The sequence below is a fragment of the Oenanthe melanoleuca genome, chromosome 11, assembly GCF_029582105.1.
Source record: "Oenanthe melanoleuca isolate GR-GAL-2019-014 chromosome 11, OMel1.0, whole genome shotgun sequence".
NCBI classification, from domain to species: domain Eukaryota; kingdom Metazoa; phylum Chordata; class Aves; order Passeriformes; family Muscicapidae; genus Oenanthe; species Oenanthe melanoleuca.
The window spans coordinates 207,241-229,218 of NC_079345.1; the positions used below are offsets into that span (position 1 = coordinate 207,241).

The 21,978-nt window shown below is 49.8% G+C and overlaps 1 protein-coding gene across 2 annotated transcripts in view; it reads right to left on the reverse strand.

The window, feature by feature from the left end:
- The window catches only part of LOC130257926 (uncharacterized), a 70,117-nt gene that overhangs the window by 20,322 nt on the left and 27,817 nt on the right, over positions 1-21,978 (reverse strand). The window contains exon 1 of one of the 2 annotated variants that reach the window (XM_056500892.1): positions 1,813-2,178. In XM_056500892.1, the coding sequence (XP_056356867.1) occupies positions 1,813-2,143 (331 nt within the window). In that variant the 5' untranslated portion in view covers positions 2,144-2,178. Of the gene's footprint in view, positions 1-1,812; positions 2,179-5,220; positions 5,288-21,978 lie in introns of those variants that run through there. The other variant, XM_056500893.1, reaches the window with a different exon arrangement.

A 21,978-nucleotide genomic window follows, 5' to 3' on the forward strand; every position in this document is an offset into this window, starting at 1 on the left:
AGGAGCCTAATCCTACAAAATCTGCTCCTTCAGGTACTGAAGGGAAGTCTAAGTGGCTGAGTTTCACTGTGCCAAGATGATTAACCATGTGATTTCCAGCCAGGGCCATCTTTACAAACACAGATCAGCTGAAGTGAGCACTGTGAAGAGTACTAGGGCCACAAACAGGCCTGTCTGATGCTGGGGACCTTAACATCAGGATGAATCTTAACAAGATCCTGATTTCCACCTGGGAACCCAGCAGCCTGTCCTGTTTTGCTGTTCACACAGCACCACTTTGTTCCCTAAGTCTGAAGCACTGTGACAAAATCTGCCTGTAGCATCTTTGATGCTTTTGAGTAATTGTCTTGGTACAGAATTGTGCTGTATTGCCTCATCTCACTGAATCTTTGCCTCCATAGAACCCAGGATCAGTGGTCTGGCTGCAATCCTGCCACCCTAATTTTATCTTCACCAGGAACAAGGGAGCTGCCCATTTACACTGTGATTGTTTTAATTTTAGTTATTTTCTCTGTCCTGCAAGTGATCAGCTTGCTTCTTTTTAAAGCCTGCAGTAAGCTTTAATCTACTTAGCTGGGATTAATTAGAGATTTGTTAAAGATTTAAAGATTTTACACACTTTGCTTAAAACTGTTTTTATCTATACCCATCAGGCAAAAAGCCCCCTGCAGGCAAGCTGTTCCTAAAGCTGGGCACATCCATCAGGTGTGCCAAGGCTGCTGATGTGATGCTGATGGCTGGTGCTTTTTGCTGGCACACTGGTGCCCTCGTGGACCTGCTCAGACAGTGCTTAGAGTCTGTCTGTACATCACCCTTCTGCAAGATGAGTAAGGGAGGGACAGAGCTGCCAGCTCTGAATGTGGGTCACTGCTCTGGTATCAGCAGCTGCCACTGCCACAGAGCTGGGCATGGATAGGGGTGAGGAAGTGGGATTGTCCATCCAGCCCAGGCTGGCATGGCCTGATGGTGCCTGCCCTACCCAGGCAGTGGGAAGGAAACTGCAGTTCCTGGGGGCTCTCTGCATCTGTACCCTACTGCTCCAGATGTGCTGGAAGAGTGGAAGCAGGCAGTGGAGTGACAAAGCTGAGCCCCTGTTGGAGATGATAACAGATAATGCCAGTGGGCACGTGGTTGGACTTGGTGTGGGGCAGGCAGCAGCCCTGAGCAGCAGCAAGCAGAAGCTGCTGCAGTCTGGCTGTGCTGCTGCCTCTCCTCTCTCTGCTGTGTCACACAGACTATGTGCTGGCTTGCCTTGAAGCTGATGGGGAGGGTCTCTTCATATTCCCACACACAAATCTCCAGTCACTGGGAAAAAGCACAGTCTGTGAACTCAGTGCCTTTTCCTGGGGATGCTCAGTGTGACTCTCACTGTCACAGCCTGAACCAGCACACACTTAACAAACCACACACACAGCCACAGTATTTGAAACCTATGGAAAGTGTGAGATTCTTCACTTTGGAGGCATCTAACACCAAAAGTGATTTGGAACCAGGGAGATAAACATTTGGCGTTTGCAACTGAAGCGCAGACTCTCAAGAACAGCCAGTCACACTTTCTTGCCCAAAAACCCTTTTGGGGACTTCACGGAGCTGGGGAAGGCTGAGGCTGAGCTGCCCAGATGCTGCCCAGAGCGGCAGCCTGTGACCCCCGCAGCTTTCCCGGGCCCTGCACGTTGGGATTTATCCTCTCCCTGTGCACACAGCTCACAGCGGTGGCTCGCCCGGGGGCAAGAGCCCAATGCACTCTCGGTGCTCCCCAGATCACCAGACATGCAAAGAAGAGGGAGAAAAGAATAGAAAATGTTTTTATACCTGTCCTGAATGTCGGGATATTCCAGAGACCTTCCCAGGGCTGGCCCCGCGTGCCGAGGTGCTGGACAGGACCCTCGGGGTCCCTCCTGTCCAAGCCACTGTCCCGCGGTGCCGGGGCTCGCATCCAGCAGGGACAGGGACAGGACAGAGCAGAGCAGAGCAGCAGCGATCCCGCAGCGAGAGGCTCCGAGCGGCTTCTCCGCGCCGTGAGCTCCGTACCTGGGGATGCGGGGTTCTGTGCCTGCCCACAGCCCGGGGACACGGCTGAGCCACCTGTGGGACCGCCCGGCCGTGCAGCCCCTGCCCCGAACCCTGCATCCCGGCCCCGCATCCCGGCCCCGGATCCCGGCCCTGCATCCCGGCCCCGCATCCGAGCCCCGCATCCCGGCCCCGCATCCCCAGAGAAGCTCGAGGGGAGCAGGTGGGAGCTTCGTACTGGGAGAAACGGGAAATAAATAAAGCAAGAGGGCAGAGCGGGAAGGGGGGCTCAGCTCTCGTTCCCAGACTCAAGCAGACTTTGCAAAGCCGAGCTGGACCCTCCTTGCAGGGCAGCCGGCAGCTGCCTTCCCACGCCGCAGATTTTATAAATTCTGGGAAACACTTTTAGACAGACACTGGCACTCATAAATTATACAACTCATTTGCATATTCCAGTCATGAGACATTATGCAAATGTGACCTGATTTGCATAATGGATTCCTCTTGTCGCTTCACTTGCTTCATGCTCTTAAAAAACAAAATGAAATAAAATGAAAGCACAGGAAGGTGAAAGCATCAAGTTCCCAGCGCTGCTGCGCCTCCTCCTGCCACACTGTCACCCTCAACAGCCGCACGCTGGGGCGAGGGAGAGTGAAAAACCAAAGCCCTCGTGGGTTATTTCTCTCGTAATTACAATAAACTAACTGTCCCCAGGTTTTGATGCTTCAGCCCAAGCAGCACATCGCAGGGGACTGGGGGACCGAGCTCGGGCCCGTGCGGGGCGCTCCGGGCTGCGAGGGGCTCCGGGCACCAATGCACGGCTCCAACTTCACCGGGCCCGGGCCGGGACACGGAGCGCGGGCGGGCCGGGGCAGGCTGGGCTGGGCTGGGCTGGGCTGGGCTGGGCTGGGCTGCTGCAGCCAAAGGCAGCGGTGATGTGCCGGCAGCAACGGGCGGCAGCGGCAGCGGCACTGTCATTGGCAGTGGCACTAGCAGTGGCAGTGGCAGTAGCAGTGGCAGTGCCAGCCTGGCAGCAGTGTCAGTGCCAGGCAGCAGTATCAGTGGCGGTGGCAGCAGCAGTAGCAGCGTTAGTGGCAGTGTCAGTATCAGTGGCAGTGGCAGTGCCAGGCAGCAGTAGCAGTGTTAGTGGCAGTGCCAGGCAGCAGTAGCAGTGTTAGTGTCAGTGGCATTGCCAGTGGCAGTGCCAGCCCCGCAGCCCCGCTCCGTGGGCGCCCCCGGCCCCCGCAGCCTCGCCAGGCTCAGCCGTGCCAGGCGGCTGGCGGCCGTACCCTGTGGGAAAACTTAACTGTAATTCTTCAGCTTTTAAAATCAATTAACCCGTGTGTTAATTAACATCAAGTCGACGGGAGGAGGAGGAGGAGGGGAGAGCGGGAGGGAGGAGGGAGGAAAAGAGCTGCAAGGGCGGATGGCAGCGGAGTTGGCACAGTGCCATCCATTCAGTGGCAACGCCACAGCTCGCGATCGCGGCAGCGGGTATATGTTGCGGGGGCCCCGAGCGGGCCAGACACTGCCGGGGAGCCCGGGGAGATTATCCGAGCCAGCGGCGCTCAGCAGCGAGTGCCAGGATTACAGCCCGGCTGCCCCAGCCCGCCCAGCTCGCCGTGGGACCGGCTCCCCGCGCCGCCGGACCCGGCTCCGTCCCCGGACATCGCTGCCGCACTGCAGCCGGCGCACCGAGCTTCACACCCTGCAGACAAAGGCCGTCGTCTCCGCCATGACACCGCCGCGTTCCAAGCCGAGGCCGGCATCTTGGAGTCTTTAAAAATAAATGGAAAAGGGAAATGCGAACAATAAACACAGCCATCGAAAAAAACTCATCAACAAACCCCTTGTGCCCGCTCTCCATGCCAGGGGCAACATGGGCATCTGTCGCAGCAGAAGGCGTTTGTGTGGGGCTTTTCTTTTTCTTTATCTTTTTCTTTTTCTTTTTTTTTTTTTTTTTTTTTGGCTTTTTTTTCCCCGCAAGCTGTTGGCGTGTTTTGCCATTCAGGTTCGTTTACAATTAATGCCAAAATAACCCAAACCACACCCAGCCCAGTCAACAACAAACAAAAGGGAGTAGTCGGCATGGAGGGAGAAGTGCCCAGAGAAGCTGCAAGAAGGCGAGCGCCCGCCGATGCCATTTGCCATTTGGACCAGCCCAGGGAAAGGTGCCAAATCTGCAGCTCGGGAGGGACCCGAGGACGGAACGCGAAGGTCTCCGAGCAGCCGAGGCGATGAAGGCAGGAAGGAATATCGCTCTTGCAGGGCAGCATCAGCCTGCGCACAGCCTCTGCTGGGAGGAGAGGGAATGTTTGACGGAGTAGCGAGATGCCTGAGTATGCACGGAGCAGTGCGCACAGACACACGGACAGACACATGGACAGACACACGGACAGACAGACACACAGACATATACACACACAGACACACAGACATACACAGACACACAGACACACAGACATGGGCACAGACACACACACAGACACAGACATACAGATGCACACACACAGACACACGGACACACGGACACACGGACACACAGACACATAGACGCACAGACACACACACAGGCAGACACAGACAGGCACACAGACACACAGACACACACAGACAGGCACACAGACAGACAGACACACAGACACACAGACAGACAGACACAGACACCCGTTGGGCGGGGCGAGCAGCGGGGAGCGGGTGAAGTGTGTGTGTGCCGTGTGTGTGAACACGCGGTCCGTGTGCAGTGTGGGTCTGTGTGCACGCGTGTGACACGCAGCGAGATGAGTGTTCGTGTGCCTCCGTGAGAGAGAGCGACAGGGAGTGAGCAGCAGACACACACACACACGCACACACACACACACACACACACACACACTCACCCACCGCCTGTATACATCCCACTTTTTGACCTAGGTGTACACGGAAGACAAAATAAAAATCATACTGGAGCAGCAAGCAGGCAGCAGAGATTTATCTACATTCACTGCTATCACCAGGGAGATGAATGGGGCCGATCTGGAGCCCTTCACGAGATCCACTATGGGAGTGAAGGAGGAGGAGGGATGCCACACAGACATGCACAAACTTGAAGACAGAGAGATTTGGAAGGTGCTCCTGGCGCAGCCCAGGTGGCACTCGCAGGGAGCAGGGGAAGGAGCCGAGCGGGGCCGCAGGGCGCGGGCTCCTGGACCAGGGACAGCGGCTACTTACGGTGTCTGCGCTGCTGAGGATCTGCAAGGTGCTCTGGTGGCACTGGGCGCTGAGCCAGGGAAGGGCACTGGAGACAAAAGGGAGACACAAAAAATAAAGTCATACAATGGGAATATTAATTGCCTCTCTTGCGGATTTTACAAAACTCACAAAATGTTTTCTTTTTGCCTGGTGGTTTGGTTATTTTTTAAATTTTGTTTTGTTTTGTTGTTTGTTTGGTTGTTTTTTTTTTTTTTTTTTTTTTTTTTTTTTTTTTTTTTGTGGATTGGTGCACTTCCCTTCTGCATGGAAAATACTAGCATGGGATCTACAGCCCAGATACAGGGCTCGGGATTAACAGTGTTGGCATCTTTTGGGCATATTTTTTCTTTTAATGAATGAGCTTTCGCTGTTAATGAGGAATAATCGTTTGGCTAATGAGCTTTGAAACATTAAGAGAAAAGAGGGTTTTTTGCCGTTAATTGCCCTGGTGCGACCGCATGGATGGATTACAAAAGACAGCAGTAGGAACGCAGTACAACGAGGGGAAATATCTCCTGGAGTGGGATAAATGCAGAGATGGGTGATACATCCCTGCACCTCTCCTTCCTTCGCTCTCTCTTGCTCCCTCTCTGCCAACTGCTATGGGTTTCCATAACTCCGCAGTCCAAGTGGATGCTCGGGGAAGATTATTATAGTCAAACAGTGAAGCGTCGGCGGCTAATGTCTCCAGTGTTTAATCATCATACAGTAGAATGGTTTTATGCATATTTCATTTGCATACCATTAAGCCACGCTAGCGCGGGACATTCAGAGCTGGAGAGGTACAAAGTTGGGGGGAGAGAGTGGGAGAGGAGAACGAGACAGAGGGAGGAAGGTCCCTGTGATGCCTATCTTCAAAAGCCAGGGACTTGCTCCATGATCTGTCTTCTACTTTCACTAAAATCATGATGACTTGGAAACCTTTGAAGTTGGATATAACCTTGGATTCTTCTAATTCCAGCAGAGTGATGTATTAGAAAGGGGGAAATGATGCTGCGCTAGACATTTAAAGGAATATAAGCTCCAGTGGAATGGAAATAGGAGCTCTTTGGGGAACGAACTAGCAGAGCCAGCCACGGCTTCAACACCACACTGCTCTGCTCATACTGGTGAAGGATACCAAAGTAATACAAAAGAAATGAAGACAGCATATACATTAAGATGGGGATTATATTTACTCTCTCCCTTTTCCTTTTTAAAGGCATAAAGAAGGATGGAACCAGCGGTAATTTACACGCTAATTACCGAACTGTTGCCTCTTTTTGTGTTTGTTTTTCTTCTCTGTTTTGGAGAGAGACGTTTTCACCGCTGAAGTGATTAATCAATTATTTGGTAGCACAGATCCTTCTCCACTGGCATTGATCAGGAAGAGAAGGTGGTGGCTGTGGGGGGAGGAACACAGTGGGCTCTTTGTAGATCTTATACATGCACAACATATTAATTGGGGTCTTTATAAATCTCCCTCAATGGACTGTTTCTTTCCTGGAGACCAGCAGCTGGTTAGCCACTGTTGGCGACTCTTCAAACATGCCTTTGGCTGGGGGCAGTTCTGCTGCTGTTTGTTGTTGTGCTTTATTTTCTCTCTCCACAGCGGGGGCTGCGGGCGCCACGCTCCCCCTGCCCTTGCTCCTGTACAGGAGATGGACAGAGAGAATCAGAACCAGGACAGTCTCTGGAGCTGGATGGGGAACTTTGCTTCTGAATGAAATGCTGTTTTATATTTAAATTACCTTCCTTTTCCTCCCCACTTCTCCTCCAAGTCTTTGTGTCAGTTATGAATATTCAGATGAGCCGTGATGTGATTACACTGTACAATTACTTGTGTCCGTGATCGAGGCAAAGGCACTGAGGAAAAACAGAGCCAGATGAGCCTGGAGCTCATGTGGGGTTTGTTTTCCGTATTTCCCCATCTCCCTGGCACTGCGGCACATGCAGATGTCGCTGTTGTTCTTCATAAAGCCCTAATGATATGCAAAAGCATAACGACCCCATTCGGGTTCAGAGCATCAACGAAATATTATTGGGGGGGGAATCCTAACTGAAGGAATGTCCACATAAATTATTTTTATTTAAATCAAGAGGTGGCAGCGAGGCAGGGGAAATCACATGAATACATGCATAATGTGAGCACACGGAAAGGTTATCGCCAAGGAGAAGAGGGTTTTGCAATATGCCTGGGACAAACAGGCTCATTTGGGGAAATCGTTCAGCCCACCATGTGATTTACTTATTTGTCATCATTCATCCCTCAGCCAGGGCTGCTGGAGCTGGGTGCTGGGGCTGCCTGGACGGTTCCTGTTGTCATCCAGGAGCACCACGCAGCGTCGGTGCGAGGCACAGGAGCACAGGAGCTGCAGGGAGAATGTTTTCAGTGCCAAAGGAGGGACCTGCTGCCAGCCCTGTGCCAGCAGGAGTGACAGCAGCCACCAGGGGCTGGCCGTGCCAGGCTGGCATGAGTGCCTCCCCAGGCACAGAGAGCCAGCACAGGGGCTGCTGCTCCCCAGACTGGTCAGGGGGACACGGGGCCCTGGGGCAGGGCAGCTCTGGCCACTGGGCACCTGCTGGGGACAGGGAGCCCAGAGCTGGTCAGATCCATCCTCACCATTCTCCTCAGGGTAGCAAGTTGTACCTGAATATGACAAGTACAGTGTGGGGAACAGAACTCCTTGGTTGCCCTGTCTGTTGTTTTTCTGGGTTGGGACCTGCACCTGTATCCACAAGCAAGGAGTGAACACAGAGAGGCAGAGGGAGGCAGCAGCCAACAGCAGCACTGCTGTGACACCAGCTCAGGGGTCTGTGCCTCCTGTTTGCCCTGCTCTGACCCTGGACAGCTCTGCAGCCTCCTGGCACCCTTGGTGCTGGGCAGGACTCGGGCTGCAGGCAGACAAGGTCCCAGGGAGAGAGTTCTGCTTTCCTCAGCTCTCAGAAAGGGAGAGGCAGGTGGAGAGGGAGGTCAGCTGCAGATGGGACCCACTGGGAGAGAATCCTCCTCTGCACCATGCTCTGGCATGCACAGACCACACCTGTGGCTCCAGAAAGGCTCCTGAGCCTCCTTGGTGGCCAGAGCAGGGCAGCCCCACTGTCCCCGAGGGTGTGCTGTTTGTCACAGACACAGCAGTGTCTGAGAGCCTGCCCAGAGGAGCCTGTGGCCCACAGGCACACAGTAACCAGGGGCCCTTAGCCAGGGAGGCTCAGAGGAGCACTGAGAGCCCAGACAGGGGGGTTACACTGCCCTGTGTCACAGGACAATGTGCAGAGGGTGCACTGAGCTCTGGACAAGGTGGCAGCTGCTGCCCCTCCTGACCACAGCCCCATCCAGCTGCCACCTCCTCCATTCCCTTCCCACATCTCAGCAGACGTGTCCCTTCTGCACTCCCTCTTCTGCAAGGGTGCCCAGGAAACTGAGGAAAGGCAACAGGCTGCCAGGTCTGAACAAAGCCAGGACACCAGGACGGCCTCTGGGCAGCAATTCCAAACCTGGGCTGGCCACTACAAACTGCCTGCAAAAATCCCCTTCATGGAGGGTAACCCAGCTGGCAGCTGGCCCAGCAGCTGTGTGGGAATGTCCTGCCTGTGCCCACCAGCCCCTCAGGGGCAGGGCTGAGGCAAGGAACTGCAGCCAGACCAGCCTGGACCCAAGTGAGAGCCCAGAGCTCTGTGGGGAGCAGAGCAGCCATGGCTGGATGGAATGATCTGAGCAGATCACAGAATCACTCCATGGACTGTTGGGGTCAGAAGGTCCTTAATGACAATCTAGTTCCACCCATCAGCCATACAGCCAGTGGCTTCCTGCCCCCAGCACTGTGGCACTGCTGCTCTGGATGCTGCAGAACCCCAACCATGGTGCTGCCTGGCTCTGCCTCATCCTTCTGGTCTCCAGCCTCAAAGCAGCTCAGGACCAAGGGTCCAGACCAAACAGAGCCTGGGAGTATGGAACTGAAACCAGCAGAAAGTGACTCTACAGAAAGGCCATGTCCCACCACGCCCTTGTCATCACTGCAGGGGCAGAGACCTTCCGCCACCTGGTTTTGGCAGAGCAGGGTGCCCAATCCTGAATGGTGTCTTGGCATGCCAGGAGCCCTAGGGAGGGGACTCACAGGGCAAAGCCTGAGCAGGAACCTGCCCCAAGGTGCAGGGTAAGGCAAGAACTCCTGGACAGGCTGGGAGGCACAAACGTGGTGGTGCCACCACAGGGTATCACCATCCCTGCCAGAGTCCCTGCCAGTGTCCCTGCCAGTGTCCCTGCCAGCCCCAGGGCCTGTTCCCTCTAGGCAGGGATCCTGGTGAGCCAGGTGCACCCAGTGCAGCCCATCCCCTATCCAGGACAGCCTCTGGGGGATTTCTGCCCCAGACATGGAGCAGGCTGCAGAGCAGATCCACAGCTCCAGCCATGGCCTCACCTGGCTGACACTTCTCCTGCAGCCCTCAAGGCTCCTGCTCCTTGCATGTCAGACATGATCTGCCACCCCAAGAGCAGCCCAAAGGCTGGGGACTGGGCAGAGGAGTCCAGCAGCCTGCTGCCTGCTTCCCCAGGGACATGGAACAAAGCTTAGGACCAAACCCAGTCAGGGTCACTCCTCCAACAGGTGCTGAAAAGAGGAGCAGGAAGGAGACTGTGCTCTGTGCTGGCAGAGTGACAGGAGCATACAGGGCTGAGGCAGGAGAAGGGGGGCAGCACACAGTGAGAGCCAGGGTGCTCACCCAGGACAGCCATGGAGCACCCTGCTCTGCAGAGCCCAACGTGCTCAAACAGCTCCTGCCCTCCCTGGCAGGCACAGGGGGGTATCACCAGGAGCATCACCCCTGGACAGGACAGACTGCAGCCATTGGGAACGGGCACTTCACCACTGGAATTCTCCCCATGGAGACCACAGGAAAGGGGCAGCTCCCAGAGCCCTGCAGGAGCCCTGCTGTTGTTTGTCAATTCACCAAATACCCTCAAGAAATTGCTAGTTAGGAAAAGGAAATTCAAGCATTTATCGAATATATTGCTATTCAAAACACCAAAAGAATTGTTTTGCAAATAGTAGCACTGCAGAAGAGGGGAGAGAAGTACATCAGTCATTTGATATTACATATAAGCAGTTTATTAAAGAATTAAATATTTATAGACTATAAAGCAAGCAGGGCGATGAGTTGCAAACAGCTTGCTGAGAAGTATGTTATAAACATTGAGTCTGTCAGGGACTAATAAAGTATGGAGAACACAAATGTTTTATAAAATCACCAGGCCAGTGATGAATCTACACAGCTGAGATGCTGCAGAGCCCATGAAGGGTCTTGCTGCACCGTGACCCCAGAGCCAGCTCAGGAGGGATGGAGCTGGATGGGGCTGTGTGACTGCAGACTAATGGGAAATGCACGTGATGCAGTGCTTGGAGAACTCCAATTTTTCACGTTATTCTAAACACAGATCTGTTCATAGGAAGTTCAGGAATTTTCAGAGAGTTCAAGGCACTTCCCTCTTTAGTTTTTTGTTGCAGCAAAATCAAGGTTTGTGATTCAGATTACTGTCCCCTCCCTGCAGAGCCCCTGGCTGTCGTCCCCTTCCCCACAGGGACAGCCCCAGGTTCAGCTGCCTGTCCCCAGCAGTCCTCTGCAGCCCCAGACTCGAGCTGGAGAGCAGCAGCTCTCCCCATCACAGACAGCACACTTGCAAGGAGCAGCTGAGGTTTCCAGAGACTGTTCAAGAGGAGCAACTCGGTGGTGGCAGACCCAAGGACAGGAATTCCTTTTTGTTGGCTACACTGGGGGAAATGGCAGCTGATGGTAGCATTTTTTCCTGCATGGAACAGTTTTATTTTCCAACAGACATCTGTCACAGCAATGGTAAGGAGATTGCTGTTCTGTTACTAGTGCACATGGAAGATTCTCCAGACTACTTTATATTTTTATGTAGTCAAGCCCAGGCCCAGAAGTGATTTTTAATACAGGGTGAACTAACACCTTTGGTCACATCAGGCAGATCCCTAATGGCTGTGCCCACAGTTTCAAGCCTGGTGGGGTGGATGAAACTCCCAAAGGGTCCAGGCATTCTGGAGTTGGAATTCACTCTCTGCAAAACATCAGGACTCGGACCCACCTGAAAATCCTGATGACTGCTGATCCCATCCCTCCTGAAACAGCAGCCAGAGCAGGCTCTGACACAGGCTAGGGTCTGCCAGAGATGGAAGGAGCGTGGCTGGTGCCTCCCTCCAGACCCAGGTAAGTCCTTATGAGGTGCCAGCGTTAATTAACACAAGAATAAGCAGGCTAAGAACTGTCTGGGGTTGGTGAAGACAGATTCCATTTAGTAGACAGAGAGAAACCTCCATTTGCCATCTACTCTTTTTGCAGACAAGGTGGGAGATTTTCATCCTCTGAGATGTAATTAAGACTGATTTCTTTTTTCAATAATTTGAAATAATTATTCAAGCTTATTTGCCAGGGAGGGTATATCAGATTAAATTTTGGGTAAAATAGCAACCTTTGTTGTCCTGTGTGGAAATGATTATAGCCAAGTTCAGGTCTCACAGACTCAAAGGCTGCAGAAGGAGTATTGAAAAGCACAGCCCTATCAAAGGCACAAACCCCATTAGTTCCAGATGGATTGCTTGAGTGGTTTCTCTCTCTGGAGCCTGTTAGCTTCAGGGGGTTCTACAGGAAAGTGTGGTACCTCCCAGAGAGCCTCATGACCAAATTCTGCCGTTTCTGTGCTGCTAGAGCTGCTGCTGCCCTCACAAGCTCCAGCACTGACCAAGCCCTGCAAGGAGCCCAAAGCACCATCCCAAACCAGGACAATATCTGCTGAGCTCCACTCCTCCTTCTTCCTTCTCTCCCTTCCTCAGCACACCACAGAACACAATAAACATCCCCAAACTTGTCTGCTGTAACAAAACAGTTTTGTTACAGAAAAGCTTCCAAATTGAAAATGATCAATGTGCTTTTAGGAGCCTGTGGAGATAGATCACCTGCACTCACTGCCAGAAGAGAGGTGATTTTAGAAGCTGCTGTTAGAATCTGCTCTCTCCTTCTCCCTTTTCAACCAAGGAAAAACGTAAGAAAGAGGGACAGAAGGAAAACAATAGCCCAGGAATTCCCCAGCTTCGGTCTCCTGGCAGCATCTTCCCAAAGTTATGTTACTGTTTGCTATTCCATGGTTTATCCTTGTCACTGTGGGTTCTGGGTTTTCTGTGCCCAGGTTTATCCATGAAATACTGAGCAAAAGAACATGGTTGTCTGTGTCTCACCATACAGGGATCTAAATAGTGATCAGACAAAATTTGCATCCAGTGCCATGGGTCACACAACCCCCCTGCACTGGGGGTAAAACATTCAGATCCCAGACTCACAGCACTGCCTGGGCTGGAAGGGACTCCAGAGTCCCCCCCTGACATGAGCAGGAGCAGGGAGGGACCAGAGTTGGCCTTTTGCTGTCATTTTGCACCAAGGTGTCTCTGAGCTCCCAGAACACAGCTAACACACCCTGAGCAGTTACACTGAACACTTACAGGTTGGCCAGGGTGCTTTCCAAAGAGCCCAGGTGACCCACAGACTCCAGGCTGCTCATCTCACCTCCTGCCTATTTAAGCCATTAAGTCTTAAACACAGGAAACAAACATTCCAACAACCAACACTGAACAAATATTCGTTTTTCCCTTGGCAGCAGCATCTTCATGTTTGAAAGCTGTTGTCATATCAGCCTCTTCTGCTGTTATCATAAAATCTGTACCTAGGAGCCAAAAGACAGGACAGCCCAGAGCTGGAACTGCCTCTGTAGTTCTGCTGACTCATCTGTTCAGAAGTAACAGCCATCCTAGAAGAAATATCACATTAGCACCAAAGGCCTCCCAAAGCTGATTCCAGCCGACTTTTACCTTCAGAAATAAATTTACAGAATCAAGTTGCTATCTTCTTATCAAACACCACAATAGACTGGCCCAAAGTAGCACTTTCCCCTAGCAGAGGGTTCCCACTGGTTCATTGTTCATTCAGGAATAATCCATCCTGTTTGTTTGAGTGTGCTGGAATGCTTGAGGGGTGAGCTGGATTCCTAAAGTCTCCAGCCCTGTGTGATTCATAGCCAATGCTCTTGAGCAGGTGCTAATACTCTCTGGTTTGTCTGCCAAAAAAAAGCAGCATTTGACACATGGAGGGTTTGTGCTGAGTTTCTGCAGGAGATGTGCAGGACAGGAGCTGTGCACACCAGTCAGAGCAGTGGGTGTGAGCTGAGCACCACGTCAGACAGGGCATCAGCCTGCCTGCCACGAAATGCACTGGCCACTGTTAACTCAAAGGTGTTTTAAAGGATGTGATTTCAATGAGCACACAGCTCCCACCAGCAATACTGTATTTCTTTCTCCTTGAGTGATGAAGTGGGCACTTGGACTCTTTGCATTGATTTCTAATCTGCTATTTCATACTCTTAGACTGAGCCCTGGAAACCACGTTCTCTCAGCTGCTCTTTGAGGGTTTCTGTAAGTAAGAGCAGCTGAGGCTGGCCAGGCCAAAAGGAAGGACCCAAATATCAGAATTCCAAACCTTACTCAGCCCACAGCTCTTCAGCCTGGCCAACAAGAGTAGTAATAGTAATAGTAATAGTAATAGTAATAGTAATAGTAATAGTAATAGTAATAGTAATAGTAATAACAATGACAACAACAGCAGCAATAATAATAATAATAATAATAATAATAATAATAATAATAATAACAACAAGAACAATGATAATCATGGTAGTAATGAGAGAAGACCTGTGCAGACTTTGCTGAAAGGAGCTCCAAGCGGAGCTGTAGGCAAGTTCCACCTTCCCAGGGCGGGCAAAGTGTTTGGAAGACAGGAAGTTAAAAGCAGTGGATTTACTAATCAGAAAGGCAAAGGCACACACAGCCCCACCCTCAGACCCTCTCCTGAGCACACCTGCCTTTTGTCTCATTCCTGCCTGCACCAGAGCCATGGCTGGGCAGGATATTCTTGGTTCCTGACCCACAGGAAAGCCCCAGCACAGTCACACGACTTTCCCCAAACAGCAGAGGGATTGCACTCCTTTCCCATTAAACCTGGGTCAGGTTTCTGACTAGGAACACCTATAATTAAAGTGACAAAAATCTTCCTTCCAGATGCAGAGGACACCTTTATTGTTACTGTAAGGCAAAGGCTTATAGTTTTTTTCATTGCAGTCACTTTTGTTTCAGAAACCCACCCTCCTCTCCTTAAACAGCAGCACTGGGGATTTAATTCCTGTGCATCCCTCAGATGTCACTGCCTGCTGCCTGCAGCTCCTCTGACCAGCCACCACCCTCACACCACCCACCACTCTCATTTCTGTGGAGCCAGAAATATTCTTTAGACTCATGGGCTGCTGTGAAGCCAGAGCTGTAAAGTCAGATCTTCTCCTCCTTTAAATGTGACTGGCTATTTACTCCCTAACAATTCTGCTTCAGAGCTGATTTAGCATTTTTATTGGAATGTGAAAGCTCTTAAAAGAAGAAAAAAATCCAATCAGGCAGAAGAGATAGAAAACTTGCTGAATTTTTTCTCCCCCTTCGCAGCCCTTCAAGGCTATCAAAAGCACATCTCCCATTCATCCTTCCCCGTGTCGCTCCGACAAGCGGCCACAAATCAAAGCGGCGGCGGCGCCCCGGCCGCGCCCGCGATGGAGATTCACTCCCAGCCCCGATTTGCTAATAGCACATAATAGCAGCCATTGGCGCCCCGCATTAAATCATACATTTCACTCGGCGTTTATTATGGGATTTTTAAAACTCCTCACCAAATTGGATTTTCTCGACGGTCTCTAATTTCCACATTTATCATTTAACATTAAACTCCTCTGTGGGGAGGGGGTTGGGAACTGGGGAAGGAAGAGAGGAGATGTGCAATTCTATATTTTCCTCTTTCTTTTTTATGAAAACCCATAAATAATCCCAGGTATAGATGCCATCAGCCCTGAAGTTTTATATATATAAAATACCAGAATTTAGGATAGAATAGCTTTGGGACTCAGTTTACCTTCATGCAGCCCTGATAAAGAAGAGGAAATTAAAGACAGAGCCATAAGGAAACAGATTTTAAATAACAAATCAAATAAACAAAATAGTCAACAAAGTAAGTGGGTATGAAAGGCACTAGGGAAAATGACTGAGTTTCCTCATTTGAAAGAGCTAGTAGCAAGGAAAGAGGGACCAAAAAAAATTTTAAAACCTCGAAAAAACATACACGAATAAAACCTTATTGTCTCTTTTCAGTTCACAGAAAATTGATTTAGCAAATAAAGGGAAAACTTAACAACAGAGGCGCTTTGCCAAGGCAGAGAACAGGAGTGACAGGTGTGGGAGCCCTCCCGGCCCGTGGCAGTACCAGGCACTGCTCAGGGAGCACACCTGCCTGCCCCAGCTTGGAGCCAGCAGGCTGTCAGCTCCTGAGCTCAGGGCCCAGAGCCTTCACCACCTCCCTCTGGGAAGCAGCACCTGGATCCCAGGCTGCTGGGAGCACTCCCAGTCAAGAGCTGGATCCTGGCAGGAACAAAGGCCAAGGTTCCTGAAACAGGGGGTGATGTGATAAAGGCATGGTGAACTAAACTTTCAGTGTTCGTGATTTCCAGCCACAAGACAGGAACTCAACAGCCTCTATCCAACATCCAATTAGTACAATCACCTCAATCACAAACTACTGAGCAGTTTGACCAGGACTCTGCTTGAAAGTGCTGGGAGATTTCTGTTCTGGTAATTTTTGGTTTCAATAAAGAGCTCTTAGAGATAGAATTCCTCAGTTCAGCTGCTGAGTCAACCACATCACAGGCCACACTCCAACAGCTCTGGGCCTTTTGCAGCTGCATCAACATTGTTCTGAATCCAGCTGAATGCAGGGGCAGCAACTCTAATTATCTTCTCTTGAACTTACAGCAAAAGTCACAACATTGCAGATCCTCCCTTTTGAACTGTTACCTGATCCCTGAGCATTGGCAGCAGCAGCAAAGGCTGGCAGGTGCAAATGCTCCTTGGAATCAATCACTTCTCACAAAGCCAAAGACCATCCCAGAATGGTTTTCCCTCCTTGGAATGGCTGGCACCTTTCAGGGAATACAACTGTAAGAGTTACTGAACCTGAGCTTTGGCCACTGTTGGTTTAATGAGTCACAGGCTGAGCTCTGATGCTTCCCAGGAGCCAAAGTGTGTCCCCTCCTGTCCACAGCCAGAGCATGAACTGCCAATGCAAAACTGAATCACCAGTTACTTACTAGAGACATCTGTTCAAAATTAGAACATCAACAATCTAGGAACACAGCAGAGGGAAAGAATGTCATACTTCAGGGCAAGAGCCTTTTTTACTTTAATCATCCCGCACAGTAAGGGACAGACTCCACAGACAAACATCTTGCTGCACAGCAAGTTTAAGCATGTGCTGGGGTCCCATTTCCTACTTTTCCCTACTTTTCCTGTGGCACTGCCAGTTCAGTTTGAGGCTTTCTGCCACCATTTCTTACTTCTTATTTCCATACCTGCATTCAGGCATGGGAGCAGTCCCTAGGTGCTGGTGAATACACACTTTCCAATGCCTCCCACTGTTCCTTACAGCTCCAGAATCCAAAACATCCTGTGGTTTATTGATCCACCTAACCACACTTTGCCACCAATCTTTGCATTCTTCCTTACTCATGCATCAGAGTGTGTGACACATCACTTTCCAGCTGACCTGAAGGGTTTTCACACCATGTAGTCACAATTCTCTGACAACCTCTCTTTCTCCTTCAGTTGCATCTGACAGAAAAATATCCAGTATTACCAGAGCAGTTCTGCAGTTCTTGAGCAGACAAAGCATGATGTGATGAATGTGGGCAGCCCTGGCACAGGACCCAGAGCAGCTGTTGCTGCCCCTGGATCCCTGGCAGTGCCCAAGGCCAGGCTGGACACTGGGGTTGGAGCACCTGGGATGGTGGAAGGTGTCCCAGCCCAGGGCAGAAGGGCTGAACTAGGTCCTCTTTAAATGCCCCTTGTAATTTAAACTAGTCTATGATTCTGTGACTTCAGAACATAATGGCTCCTATCCTGCCCCAAAGAGATCTGCTTGTGGGGGGTGAGTGTCTGAGGAACAGTGAGTTATTTGTTATCTCTCAGGACAAATGGCCAAGGTGACAGAACACATCTGTTTGAATATGTTTCCATCTTCCTACCTTATTGAGAACACACTGAAAAGTTTCTCCTTGCATCTCATTAAGAGACAAATGGTGGCTCAAGCCCAGCAGAGCAGGTGTACACAGCCACCAGAAGTGATGGGATGTGCCCCAGGTGTGTTTGGCCCAGCTGGGGAGGCTGGGGGCTGGGGGCTGGAGCCTCCTCAGCACAGGGAGCCGAGCACTGTGACACCTGGTGGGCTCTGATGTCCTTCCACGAGTGACCTCCAGCCCTGGGGTTAGTCCTGTGAGCGCCCAGCGAGGATAACGGGATGCTGAGATCCCCTGTGGCACTCCTGCTGACACACCGGGCTCAGCCACCAGCATTTACACACAGGCCACTCTTTGCATCATGGCCTCAGCACTGTAATTTGTTTCTTTCATGCTGCCAGTGCTCAAACTTGTTGACCTTTCAATCACTGTTGCCCTCTGTGTCCTCCTGGTGGGCAGGTTTATTGCAGGCAATTGGGAGCGTTCTCAGTAGAGTCATTTGTCCCAGGTAGTTCCTGCATCACTGTTCCTGATCAAACAGGATCAGAGAGCCAGGACTTGGGTTAAGTGGCCTTTCTACTCCTGGAATGCTGAAGGCCAAACAGAGGCATATCAGCAGAACTATGAACAAACATCAGCAAATGGGCAGCAGCTCTGTGTACGTGGGCTGCAGCTGGGGCAAACCTCAGTGCTAAAGACACACTGAAGGGTGAAAAGCTAAAGCAGTGTTTGTGTTTTCCGAGGACAGTGAGAAGGCAAATGATGTAAGAAACAGTGCAAAATGGGTGAAGGTCTTGCCAAGGGAGAGCTACAGCAGGGCAGGGTTTTAGATCGCCCAACTTCCACCTTCCTAAGACAAAGGAGGAGCCCAGAAGAAGCCCTGCTCGGCAGGCAGTCACCCTCTCTGACCCTGCACCCCAAAGAGCAGCAGGGCCTGCCCAATGCTCCTGCCAGGGCTGCCCAGGAGCTGCTCTCACCTGTGGTAACACACAGATGGAAATGGGGACCTGCACCTTTAAAGTTCTGCAGCATTAAATCAGTGATGCAGAGCAGCAATAATATCAAGCTATTCTGCTGACATGAATCCTGGAGACTCAGACCCAAACCAGCAAAGCTGATTAGTAGTGTGGGAGCTCCTTGCATGCTCCTCCAAAACACAATTAAAAGAGTTTTATTCTGTGTAACAAGAGGGTTAGAGGGTCAGAAGAGTTTCCATTTCAAAAGGCAGCAGGATACAAGCTAGCAGGAAGAGGAAAGCAAATTGCCCAGATTTTGTGCTAGAAGTACGTGGGTATTTAAGCTGCTGGGCTTCAATTTCTCACCAAAATTTTATCCCACCATTGCAAAGGAAAATAGAAAAATCAGTACAAAGACAAACCTTTTCAATATTGTGATGGCAATAACCCTGCTTCCACCTGCAGCAAGTACAGGTTCTTTCACCTTGCTTCAACTTTGGGCTTCCCCATCGAGTCTTACAAAGAACCAATAAAAATCCTTTTAACTTTCTCCATTTTAAAGTTTATCATTATTAAAATAGAAAAAATGAGATTTAAGAATTGTAGAGGAACATCCAGCAGTCTCTCATCCAGCACTGGCCTTAAGGAGCTAAAAATGCAGTCTCCCAAAAATACAGAAAGATTGTCCAGTGTCTGGCAGTCTGCAGTTCACCTTGTTCCACAGCTCCTTCTGGTTGCAGTCAGCTGCCTTCTGCACTCTCCATGGCAGACTGCTTTTAGGAGATCTTCTGTACTTTAACTGAATCAAAGTGCAGTGTTTCTATCAAATGAATGCTGCAGAGGTAACAGCTGGGTAGATTTCCTTGGCTAGAGGAGCAGAGCTGTTGGATTTCACAGAAACCACCCAATACCTAATAATAATAATAATAATAATAATAATAATAATAAAATCTTAAACATCAGTGAAAGCAGTGTGGAAAGTGACTTCACCTAAATCTGAATGCTGGACAGATCTTGCACTGTTGGCCTGATGTGGGATTTGCAGAAGTTTCTTGGCTTTCCTCAGATCAGGAACTTGTCTCCAGCTCTCTGAGGACACAGGAAAGGGGAGATCTTTCCTCAAACACTGCCAAAGCAACAGGCTGCTCACTCATTCCTGGCTTTTCTGCCAACATAAAGGCAGCAGCAGAGAAGTGATTTACTCCATAAGTTCTCTGGATACACCCAGAGAAATAAAACAACCCTTTTCTGAATAAATAAATTTCCAAATATTTGTCATATTATGGGAACCCAAAGAAATACTATTTTTATATTAAAAAATTGGAGATTCTAAGATGAAGCAGATTCCAGGTCTGTGGGGGGAAAAAGACAAACTGCATTGAAATCTTGCATTCCAGCTTTTCTGTTCATTCCCTCTCCTGACCCCACATGCCCTGGAAAAGCTTTAGGAACACAACTTGAAGGATGCTCATGTGCTTTTATCGTCAGTAAAAATAGTTTTGTACATAATTAAGCCTTTTCTGCTTTATGAAAAACCTTTTTCTTCATAAGGAAAATATAGCCTAGGTAATAGTAATCAGACCTGTCCATGAAAAAAAAAAAGGAGGGGACAAGTATTACAATGGCTGTAGAAAATCCTGCACCTCTCCAGAGCAGGAACAATAGGACAATTCAGCGTCAGGCACTGCTGAATTTTCTAATCAGATAAAACCTAAAGCAGTAGTTACATCATTGCAATTCATTCATTTAATAGCAGGAAGGTGAAACCTGGGATATGTTTGCTCAGAAAAAAGAGGTTTTATTTTTCCTTTTTATGACAACATTAAAGAATTGTCTTTGTTCCTAAGCTCCTCAATCTACATATACATTCAAAACTACAAATGAGTAATTCTATATGCTTACATATATAATATTATATAGAAGGTATCTTATTGCTTTCTATATTGTATATATTTAATGTACATTATTCTATTGCAGAACCTTATATTGAGTAATTTTTATACCACAGCATTATCTGATCCTGTGCTGTTTAGGATTAGCGTTGCAAATATTCTAAAAGCCAAGCTGAAGTTGTTAGTGGGAGCACAATGTCCTTACACTTGGTTTATAAACAAATGTTAATAAACAGAACACATCAATGCAGCATTAATTGCTCACCTCAGTGTGCACAGGATCACACACTCTTGTTCCTGCAGCCAGGAACTGTTCCCTTCCTGCATTTGGATGTCTCAGGTCTAAATGCTCATCCTTTTTTTAAGAAAACAACAGAATTTGAGCTGGGCTTCAGACCTGCAGTTTTTGTCTGCACTATGATTAGACATTGGTGGTAGTGAGAGTCCAGCACTGTATTGCTGTTAGTGCTGCCACAGGCCTGGGAACACTGAGCCTGGGGACACAGGGACCTCCCCTGCCCAGCCTCCAGAGACTCTTCCCCTCTCTGGCATGTCTGCTCCAAGATGTGGTTGTTCTCTGCAGAATCACCTCCCACTTCTGAATCTAGCTTCTAGACATTTCTGCAGTGTGCTTCAGGGCAGTTTTTACTGCTGTAAAACCCTGGTTCAAGGAACATCTCACATTCACAGTGACTGGGGGATGAGGACTCAGAGAAAACCAGTAGTGTGTGTGCCACAATTCAATCCTGTAGGGAGAATACTGCTTGGCCTAAATATTGTTTTTATAGATATTAAATGTATTATTTTACATGTATAGCTAAATATCACTTCATGTAATTCTTTCTCAAAATGCAGAACACCCAAATCTATGTGCTGTTCTTTAAAGAACTGGCCTCCTAAAGCCAAGTTCCATGGCAGTAACCTCTGTGAGCCTGTAGCCACACCACCCAACTGTGACATTGCCAGCTGAGGCTGCAAGCCCCCATCAGCATGTCCTTCTCCTGAGTCTCTCAGCCCACCAAACCCACCAAACCCACATATCCTGCAGCTGCCTGGTGCCACATGCAGTCCAGAGCACAGCTGAGCTCTGGGCCAGCCTTTGCTCCTGATTGCTCGAAATTCCTCAGCCCAAGTGAGATGGCCCAGGGTCTTTGTATTTCATTGCACAGAGCTCTCCTCTACCTCCTGTTCTGCAGCCTGCAACACTCACTTTTCACTCGCTTCCTTCCTCAGCCTTGGGAAAGAACAAAACGTTTGCATGGGATAGGCTGGTCATGCTGCGCCCTGCCAAGGGTTTGGCTGTGGCACTTCTGCTCCCAGCCCAACCAGCCTGAAGGTCTCTAGAAGCCTCCATTCCTAATCATCCCAAATCAGCTTGTTTTTCAGCCCAGCTAGTTGAGACCCCCTTATCCAGAGGATGTCAGTAGGGCAGCGTGCTGGTTTTCACCCGGAGAGGAGAGCCATGATAAATAACACTCAAAGCTCTGCGAGGATGAGTGTCCTCTATAGCTCACAGCCCACAGGCTTCATTATTGCAGCGCCCATAATTCAATTCACCCTTCCTAAAAGGTCTCTTGCTGCTCCCAACCCCCACCTCTGAAAACACGTCCCACTAATAATTCCCGATTAATGCCGTCAATTACCGACTCTCCCCCAGCCCCTCTCCATCCCCTGATTGGGTTGGAATGGAAGGGAAGCAGCATCTAACTGGGGAGGAATAGAAGTAGGGTAAAATAGCAATAAAAAG